At 37.6% G+C, this 10,676-nt stretch overlaps 1 protein-coding gene across 1 annotated transcript; it reads left to right on the forward strand.

Moving 5' to 3' along the window:
- The first annotated feature begins 1,050 nt into the window (after positions 1 to 1,050).
- LOC102596128 (uncharacterized) lies at positions 1,051 to 10,016 on the forward strand. Its single transcript, XM_006356313.2, has 3 exons — positions 1,051 to 1,794; positions 8,076 to 8,239; positions 8,349 to 10,016. Exons 1-3 carry the CDS (start codon positions 1,188 to 1,190, stop codon positions 9,438 to 9,440), a joined length of 1,863 nt encoding a protein of 620 aa, XP_006356375.1. The 5' UTR covers positions 1,051 to 1,187; the 3' UTR covers positions 9,441 to 10,016.
- Positions 10,017 to 10,676: the final 660 nt, after the last annotated feature.

Below are 10,676 nucleotides of genomic sequence, written 5' to 3' on the forward strand. Positions count from 1 at the left end.
AATCATGCATTGCAGGACCCATATTGGGGCTGGCATTCCTAGCAAGATTTTCTCCATACTCAAGATTTGAATTTGAGACCTCTAATTTGGGTTAAAACAACTACACTATTACACCACAATCCATATTGATAGATCAAATGTGTTAGATTGGGCGCTAATGGACAAACCTTCAATTTGCCTTTCCCTGTAGGAATTCCTTTTTCATTCGTTCTTCTGTTGAATGTAGTCCTCTTGAGCTGAGCTCTCTTTGAGGGCGGATTACATACACGATTTCTTTCATTTTTGCTCTAGCAGAAAGTGGGAGGTGCCTTACCTCACAAAAAAGGGGGTTTACCCAGATCATCTCCTTAGCCCAGGTCTGTCGAGCCTCAATGAACTGCTACTATAGGGTAGCCGCTTGAACTCATAGCTGTGGTAACTGCGCCCTTCGCTCATTGACTATTCATTACCTGAATACTCAAATGAATAGCCATAGCTGCTCAACCATATTTTTATTAAGAAAAAATCAAAAGTACAAAGGTACATACAATATTGTAAGCCACAATAAAGGTGAATGTTATAAAGCTAAGTCTAGAGGGTGCGAGGCGACTGAAATTATCTCTTCGACCTCATTTGGTACAAAGAACAAAAGATAAATAGTATTGAGATTGCTTTAAAAATGAGTTTATCTCATACTCCATCTATACCTAATTACTTGTCCACTTTTGAATTTGACACACCTATTAAGAAAATAATGATTGTCATAGTAAGTTTATCATTTTACCCCTATTAATTATGAAGTGGATGAATTAAAAATTTAAGATTTTCAAGAAGTTCTAACTTTTTCAAAGTAATTAATTGAGGATATAATAGGTAAATTTTTTTTATCCTTATCAAAATGAACAAGTAAAAAAGAAAAATTGAACAAGTAATTAGCAATAAATGAAGTAAATTCACAAAATAACTTATTTCGAGATTGTAATATTGTTTTTATCCCATATTGAGAGTGGGATAACAATCCGCTAAAAAAAATATACTCAAGGGAGTATGATTGTAATTATGAGAGAATCTTGGGGCCAATGTAAGAACATTCACACTCTTCTTCTCCCTTTCTATTGAGATCCAAACATGGAAGTTGCTCTATGAGTATTCCAAGAAAACCTCAAAAAAAGAGCAAAAGATGACATAACTGAAGAGTGAACAATCATATGGCACAACCTAAGAAAACCCTGAAAAATTTCATCCCTCTTTTCATTCTCCTCTCTCTTTCTGCTCTTTTCCTCTTCTCTTACCATCCTACAAACTTGAATTCCACCAAATCTTTCTCCTTTAACCCAAACACCCCTCAAACCCATCAAAACTTCACTTTTTTAATCAAAGTTCTCACCTTTAACCGTCTTGAGTCCCTCTCTAGGTGTCTCAATTCACTTTCCAAAGCACATTATGATAACCATGTTGTTCATCTCCATATCTACATTGATCACTTTCAAGATTCCCCAAATGGGTATGTGGAAATCGACCAAAAATTGAATCTTTCGAAAAGAATTCTTGATTTTGTTGATGGGTTTTCATGGAAATATGGGGAAAAGTTGGTTCATTATAGGGCTTCTAATGCTGGACTTCAGGCTCAGTGGTTAGAGGCTTGGTGGCCTAGCTCGGATGATGAGTTTGCTTTTGTTGTGGAGGATGATCTTGAGTTGTCACCTCTTTATTTTCGGTTCTTGAAGAGTTTGATTGACAATTATTATTATAATGACTCAAACTATAGTCCTATGATTTATGGGGCTTCCTTGCAGAGGCCTAGGTTTGTACCAGGTACTTAGTTTCTTTTCATTGCTATTTCTTTCAACGATATTAGTGTTGTTTAACTTTTGTAGAAGAAATGATTTCTTTATGGTAATCTGTGTTTGAGTATGCTGTAATTATATTTCTGTGCACTTCTGGTAGTTAAGTAGCTATACTTTGATTAGATGTAGGTACACAAACCGTTCCTTCCGTCCTTAAGTTTTTTCAGACGACTGCAACAATGCTAGGTTGTTTTTACTTTTTGTCTAGCTCATTTTTCTTTTTTCCTTTTATTGTTCAGCCATATTGTTAGTCCACTAGGTGTTTTATTGGTCTAATGTAGTGCTAGCTAGGTATGTTTTTTGCGAATAGTCGCTGATTCATAATGAAATTGCAATTGCATTTATTCATTCCAGATAAAAGAATCCTGAACATAGCAATCTATATTTTTATCGTTCTCTATTACAAATTACAACTGAGTGCACCTTCTGTCATTAAATCTAATGAAATTTCTTAGTTTCGAGTTATACTCAGCATTGTGATGTTATAATCAAAGTTGTAAGTATCTTGATGTATGCTCCTAGCGAATTATGTTTTAGGTTAAGAAGAAAAGTGCGAATTGGTTTGTGTTCAATGAATGTAAGCAATCTGTTATCAGGTATGTTTGGAGGGATCATCTGAGGATACAACAACAACAATAGCAAACCTTGTGTAGTCCCAAAAGGGGGTTTGGGGAGGTTATAGTGTATGCAAACCTTACCTCTACCTACTATTTTCGGAAGACTCCCGGCTTGAGTAACAGAGATCAGAGCAGCTAAAAGAAAAATATAGAAGAAAAAAGGGCAAAATATAATAGGGAAAACATAACATAACATTCAAAAGAGGAGCAATAACCATAACCAACCAATGCAATAACTTAAGCACAATAAATTAGGAGTAACAAAAGTTGTAAGACAAGCAACTACGAGAGAAATGCTGCTACTACTAGTATAAACACGAAAACAAACACAATGCACCAACCTATCCCTGCTAGAAAAGAGACAACGCTCAACTACCTACTAACCTTCTACCCTAATCTGCGACCTTCATAACCAACTATCTAAGGTCATGTCCTCGAAAAGCCAAAGTTGCGCCATGTCTCGTTTAATCACCTCTCTCCAATACTTCTTTGGCCTACCTCTATATCTCCTAAATCTCACTGTGGACAACCTCTCACACCTCCTCACTAGGGCCTCTGTGCACTTTCTCTTCACATGCCCGAACTATCTCAGTCTCACTTACCTCATCTTGTCCACCACAGAGGCCACTCCCACCTTGTTCTAGATATCTTCATTCTTAATCTTATCTCTCCTAAGTACGACCACACATTCAACTCAACATCCTCATGTCCGCCACTTTCATATTTTGGACATGAGAGTTCTTAATTGGTCAACACTCTGTTCCATACAACATAGTCGACCTAACCACTATTCTGTAGAACTTTCCTTTAATTTTTGGTGGTATGGACTCCAGAGGCGAGCCTCCATTTCATCCACCCTACACTAATATGTGTGTCATCATCATCGATCTCCGCATTGCCCTAAATTAAAAACCCAAGATACTTGAAAATGTTCCTCTTGGGAGTGTATCATGTCTCACTTCCCAGGTATTCAATTTTGGTCCTGCTCAACTTGAACCCTTTAGACTAAGTCCGTCTTCAATCTCGAACTTAGGGTGTGTTCGGTATGGAGGGAAATATTTTTGGAAAATGTTTTTTAATTTTCTCATGCTTGGTTGGTCAAAATATTTGAAAAATATTCTCTAGGAAAATCAGTTCCTTAAAAATGAGGAAAATGACTTCCTAGTAGAAGTAGGGAAAACAAGTTTAGCAAGTGGCATTTCGTAGTAACTGTATTCTCCCTAACCTTTGACATACCTCATCTTCACCCTTACCACCCCACACCCTCACCACCCACCTCTCATAATATTTGCTTAGATTATATACAAATACTTTTAGGATAATATTTTTGTTTATGTAACGAACACAAGAAAATAAGTAAGGGTTCCACTTATTTTCTTTGAAAACATTTTTCATGAAAATATTTTTCTTCATACCGAATACACCCTTAGTGTTAACTCTGTCACGAATCTCATCAATCAGTACTATGTGGTCTACAAATAACATACACCATGGTTCCTCACCTTGGATATGTCGTGTCAGTTTATCCATCACCAAGGCAAAAAGAAATGGACTAAGAGCCGATCCGGGTGCAATCCCATCACGATTGGGAAGGGCTTTGAGTCTCCTCGCACTATTGTTACTCGTGTCTTAGCTCTATCGTACATGTCCTTAATCTGCCTAGTGTAAGCCATCTGAACACCTCTAGCCTTCGAGCATCTCCATAGGACCTCCCCAGGCACTTTATCATATATCTTTTCTAAGTCAAATAACACCATACATAAGTCCCTCTTCCTCTCCCGATATTGCTCCACTAGTCTCCTCACGAGATGAATGTCTTCGGTAGTAGAATACCCCAGCATGAGACCATACTGGTTCTCAGGAATAGTCCCACCATACCTTACCCTTAACTCCACCACTCTCTCCCAACAACTTCATAGTGTGCCTTTCTCTGTTAGGGATGCTCTTGAAAGTTGGAGTTCACGGGATGTTGAGAAAACCATCAAGAGTATGCCGATGATGATCCCTGGTGTTATCTTTTGGTGTTTATGGACAGAGTGGAACAAAAGATGTTTTGATGGAATTTCAACTTCTAGAAATCTTTTGCGAGGCAGATGTCTAGTTAGCCTTTTTAGTTGGTCCAAACTGACCCCTGTAAATAATTTAGAACTCTTCTTGGATTTTGTTAGCTCTATAGCTTAGAAAGGGGCTACAAATCCTTGTTTTTGTGAGCTTAACTGATCTATCCTTGTAAAGCTTGCATCTTCTTGATGCCTTGAAATGAATCTACTTACTTCATCAAAAAAAAACTTGATTCCCCTATAGTTGTCGCAATTTTGAATATCATCCGTGTTCTTGTACAATGGAATCATTGTACTCCACCTCCATTCTTCAGACATTTTTGTCGTTTTAAAATGACGTTAAACAACTCGGTCGACAACTCCAAACCCACTCTGTTTATGTTCTTCCAAAATTCCACCGAGATCTGATCTTGCCCAATCACCCTACCCCTGCACATCCTATAAATAACAACTTTAACCTCAACTTTTATGCTCCTACAATACCCATAATTGCAACGACTCACAGAATGCTCCAGATCACTTAGCATAATGTCCCTTCCCCCCCTCATTCAAGAGTTTATGGAAATAAGTCTGCCATCTCCACCTTATGAGTGCCTCCTTAACCAATACCTTGTCTTCTTCGTCCTTGATGCATTTCACTTGGTCCAAGTCTTGAGCCTTCCCCTCTCTCACCTTGGCTAGCCTGTACAACTTCTTATCCCCTCCTTTGTCACCTAATTCACATTCAAGCGTTGAAAGACTGCCTTTTTTGCCGCTGTCAGCGCTAACTTCGCCTCCTTCCTCGCCATCTTATACCTTTCCCTGTTCACATCTTTTTTACCTCCTCGTCCTTCCTCTCCACCAATTGCACGTAAGCAACTTTCTTTGCTTCGACTTTCCCTTGGACTTCTCCATTCCACTACCAATCCCCTCGATCACCTCGAGACCCTCAACACCTCTCCCGTGGCCTCGCTAATGCAACTAGCCACTCTATCCCACATATCACTTGCATCTCCACTACACCCCCAAGCCTCCATCTCCCCCAACTCCAGATTGTTGGCAGCCGTCAAGCCACCTCATTTGATCCTTGGTCAACCGCACCCAACCTTCTTCTTCCTCTTCAACTTAATCTCCAAATCCATTGCCAAGAGCTTTTGTTGGGTTGTAAGATTCTCACTCGAGATTAACCTTGCAATCCTTACAAAGACCTCTATCACCCTTCCCAAGGAATAAGTAATATATTTGGCTCTTAGCCAAAAGTACTCTGAGGTAAGATTCATTGAGGATCCATGGTAGTGAAATAAATCTTTCTGATGTAAGTTCTTGGATAAATGAACTTCTCTCTGTGGAAAGTAATGAAATTGGGTTGTCTGCAGCTATCATCTTCTTAATCGTAAGTACTTATCACATGTAATTATGTACCACAACTTCTTCTTCGGTGAAATTCTTTCTTTCTGTTTTTGGTGTTTAGTATGATAGTATGTCATGTTTTGTCTAAATTGCTGTAGAGAAGAAACTGGGGATTGATACAACTGTAGGAGTTCATTCATTTGTCTATCTCTAATTTCTCTTGGACGCAACAATCTCCCCATGATTTTGAGATTTTCATTTTCCTTGGATAAGAATATGGTTTTGAGATATTGATCTATGTGAATGGGCAAAGTAATGTTAATTGTATATATCATAACTGAGGAAGAAGGCAAAGTGGATTGTTGACAGCTACTCATTGGTTTGCATTGAGACATAATTTTGTATTGGATGCTTTCTTATGGTATCAAATATTATCCTTGATTTTTATGGATTACTCATGCAGAAAGTGAAATGTTGTATAAAATATACCTTTCCCTTAATACAGACACATATCTGGAATTGTGTTTAATGAATTCTTTTCAAATGAAACTTTCAATGCCTTAATTCCGAATTCTTTTTGAATGAAACTTTCACGACCTTCTTTCTGAATGTAACTTTCAAGACCTTCTTTCCCGGGAATCTCTTCAATTTAATATAAGAAAGGACATCCTCGGGAAAGTATAACAAATTAAAGACTATTTTGGCATTCACTATTAAAAAGAGATAAAATGAATGAAGAAAGAACATAGTTGAAGAATTAACTCCTTTTAACACTGCTCTGATACACGGTGAAGGTGATCTTTCCCTCTTGTGGAAGCCGGTATCTCTCTTTCAAAAGAGAGTCTCGACGTGGCAGTGTAAACTTAGCTCCATAGTTCGGCTAGAGGTGTCCGACCTACCAGACCGGAGGCAGTCGAGAATGATCAACTATCTAACATATTCTGAACGATGGTGAACTAAGACATGAAGAGTGCAATGCATATGAACACCTTTTTGGAGGCCTCTGGTAGTGGAAGATGAATAATTACTTAGAAATAGGTAAAACTATGAGCAAGCAAAATAATACCTGGCCAATTCCCTGGTATTGATTGTAGACTTTGCACATATCCCTTTTAATTCTTTTTCTAACACGAAGACTGTATATATGTACTCATTAGTAGGCCACAGCCCTTCGCTTCAAAACAATCAATCAGGACCAGGCGACCAGCGTTATCCACGGTTCTATCTGTGGAAGTTCATGCTTTAAAACTCACTTTCTAACAACCCTTTCAATGCTTAATCAATAGGAGAAGATAGACACAGACAGAAGTAGCGGCTGTTGCTATTTAATTCCCTTCCACTCCTCTAGCTTTGATTATAAACGCTCTTCTTCCAATAGGAGTTATTCTTTTGCCTCGACGCTGTGAGAGCTTTCGATCCTTGAGTATGAGTACTCCTATCTACTTTTTGTGTTTATGACCGGTCTTATTAAATTAGTTGCACATGAATTCGGTCTTCCTGTGGTTGGGGTTCCTAAGGCATATCTCATATTTTCAAAGATAATTTATAGAGGAACAGCGCTGACGTGCAAAATGTTATCTAGATTATTTGTTCCTTCTTGTTTTTTTCTATTTGGAGAAAACTTAACTATCGATGCCCTTAATTATCAGAGCAAGATTTGTGGCCCTTGAGCTAGTTATCATCTTCTTTGTAACACTCTGTTTTGAGATATTTTGGCTCATTGTAATTATAATCATCAAAGTACAAATCAACCTTATAGCCTTTTGTGCTACCCACCTGGCGTTGTTAATGTGCTTCTATGTCCATAACAGCAGGGGATTTTTAAATGTGTCTGTTATTACATTGTTGAAACATTCATGTTGAGAACTTAAAATAAATGTGTCATGCTTTTCCAATTTGGTATTTGAAACTGTAGATATGATAAAACTTCATAGACTAGCTCTTCAACACTCTTAATATTCCACATTTTGGTGTATGGGGGTCCTCCCTGAAAAGTGTAAATTTCCATGAGCTATCCTGTATGCTTCATAAAATTTAGAATACCCTAAAACCTACTTTAAGTTACTTTTTTTTTCACTGAGGAATACATGCCCATCATTGTTTTTTGCAGGTGTATGTGTTGGTTGGATATTGGAGTATTTTTATGCTCTAGAAATTTTATCATTCTTAATATCCTCTATAATAATCTTTAACATTCATGTGCTACTCATATCTGTATGATATAATGTAGTTTTGCCAAACAGGTAAGCATGGAAACAAGATGCAGATCGATGATGGAACTCAACTTTTCTTGTACCAGTTGGTTGGCACCTGGGGTCAGCTTCTGTTTCCAAAACCTTGGAAAGAATTCCGCATATGGTATGACACACACAAGGCCAAGGGATTGAAGCCATTTCTTGATGGGATGGTAGTGTACTGCCTGAATTTGCTCTTCTCATTGCATTTTGTAGTGAAGATATTGACAAACCTATTAAAATTAACTATTACTCTTACTGTAAAATGTAATTTGCTTGTAGGTGACAACCGGATGGTACAAAAAGATGGGGGAAAGAATCTGGACACCTTGGTTCATTAAATTCATCCATGCCCGTGGTTACTTTAATATTTACACCAATCTTTTGCATGAGCGAGCTTTTAGTGTGTCTCATCGCGATGCTGGTGTTAACTATGGGAAATCGGCTGGGCCAGATTCTTATTTAGTGGATGAGAAGTCTTTTGATATTAACCTTTTGAAGATGCAATCTTTGCAGAGTCTGAAGTGGTACGATTTCTGTTTCAAGGAAGTTTCTCCTGGTAGAATTGTACGTAGTTCAGATGATCTAGCGTCTGTTCTTCACTCGGTTCAGAAATCGAGGACTATACTATTTGTGAACCTACAACAGGTGTCAGAGTCAATTATTAGGAATCTTCTCTGCCACTTTGAAAGATTGAATATCCAAAACTATGTCTTATTGGGTCCACAGTCCTCTTTCCTACTTGATCTTGCAAGAAGGGGTCATCATGTGATTGACACAGACCAACTTTTTGACAGTATTAGGTTACAAAACTCGATTAACTTTGACGAATCGCATGAAAAGTTGGGCAAAGAGATTGTTGTGAAGGCCCATGTAGTTAGAAAGTCCTTGGAACTTAAATACAACACATGGGTTGTGGATGGTGATGTGATTCCTCTCAGCAGTGATTCATTTCTTGATTCGTATGATCCGGCTAATGACTTTCTTTTGGGGAAGAACTTTAAACTTGTCTTCATACGAAATTCAGCTTTTGCTTTAAAATTTTGGGTCGACAATGTTTTGGACAAAGTTGTTGCCTCGGTTGCCACTTTGAAGACTAGAGGTTCAATTGCCACAGAGGGAAATTTTGTAAATCTAGTTGAGAAGTTATTGGAACAAAAGAAAACTACTTTTAACAGGGTTGATGAAACTGATTTTAGTTTGAACATCAGTTTTATGGATGCTAACCAAACCTCTTCAAGGAATGGAAAGAAGTTTGCCTTTTGGTCACCTGAGATGGGTTCAGAACGGATACAAAAACGACTTGAAGAGTTTGCTATGTGGGTTGTGGATAGTGATTTATCATGTAATGCAGTTGTTTGTCATCCATCATAGCATATGGAGGTGTTTATCTGTGTATCTATCGTATACTTGTGATGTCTGCTTATAGTTTGATGGATTTTACATGTTGATATTGAAGGCAATAAGATCGGAGAAGAACAAAAAAAGGCTCACTCTTCAGGAATTATCGCTGATATCAGACATGTTTTGTAAACCATCGTCAGTTGAAGGTAATCGTTCCGAGTCTGAATTAACAAAGGATGATCTGTTTTACTCTTCTTCGCTGAAATGATTCTATTAGCTTATTGGTGGAAAAGGAACTGCAAGAAAACTCATTTTTGACATATTGTTCCAAGTCTTATGTAAATGTGCCAGTAGTGACATTATGACTGATTCATATGCCAAATATGGCTACTTATCTTGCTGAAGATCATTTGTGTCAAATCTGAAGATCATCTGAGCAATTTGCAACTGGCCTCTAGAAACCCTGTTGGTACAATTTTTTTAATTTTTTTTTTTTTGTTTGTTGTTGTTGTACCGTGAATTTGGGTTTAAACAACTTGCTGTAGATAATCGATTTTCATTGGTGATCGGATATAATGAGAATTGCCTTGGAGGGATTTAACATAATGGTATTGTTTAAATTTTCAGGCATCGTGAATCAATACATCTCTCATGCTCAATGGTACAATATAATAATTTCCTCATAGGTATAAATTGTTCGATCCGTAAGTTCAATGTTGTTGTCTAGTTCGTAGGCTTAATCAGCCCGACCCATAGGCCTGGTGTATCCAAATTTTTATGGGTCTAATGAGGCCAGAACAAGCCCATAGGCGGTAACCATACGATAGAAACATCATAACTATAACAAGTAATCATAGTGACCTAAACACAATCATAACATATTTTTCTACACCGCTAAGTTAGAAAAAGAGTGTTACTGATAGACACTATATCATGATATGGTAGTCAACTCAATAAGATAAGGATATAAGTCAAATAACGATAATATACAAGCTTAGGTCATTAGGATCATGTCAAAACAGGAATTAAAGCTTAAACATACCTTTCAACTTGAGCCTCAAATGTGTCGCTATGAAGCTCGACCAATCGAAAAAATGAATCGTAGACAACAGGTAGTGCTTTAAGGTCGTCATTACAACTAGACTAGTTTAACTCAACAAACGAAATCAAAATCCCTACCAACCAATAACTGATAACAACAAGAAAAAGCAAACATCTTTTTAATGACCCAGTTGGTCATTTTTTGAAACTTTCATAAAATTACCA

This window comes from Solanum tuberosum, unplaced genomic scaffold (assembly GCF_000226075.1).
Source record: "Solanum tuberosum cultivar DM 1-3 516 R44 unplaced genomic scaffold, SolTub_3.0 scf00217, whole genome shotgun sequence".
Taxonomy (NCBI): Eukaryota; Viridiplantae; Streptophyta; class Magnoliopsida; order Solanales; family Solanaceae; genus Solanum; species Solanum tuberosum.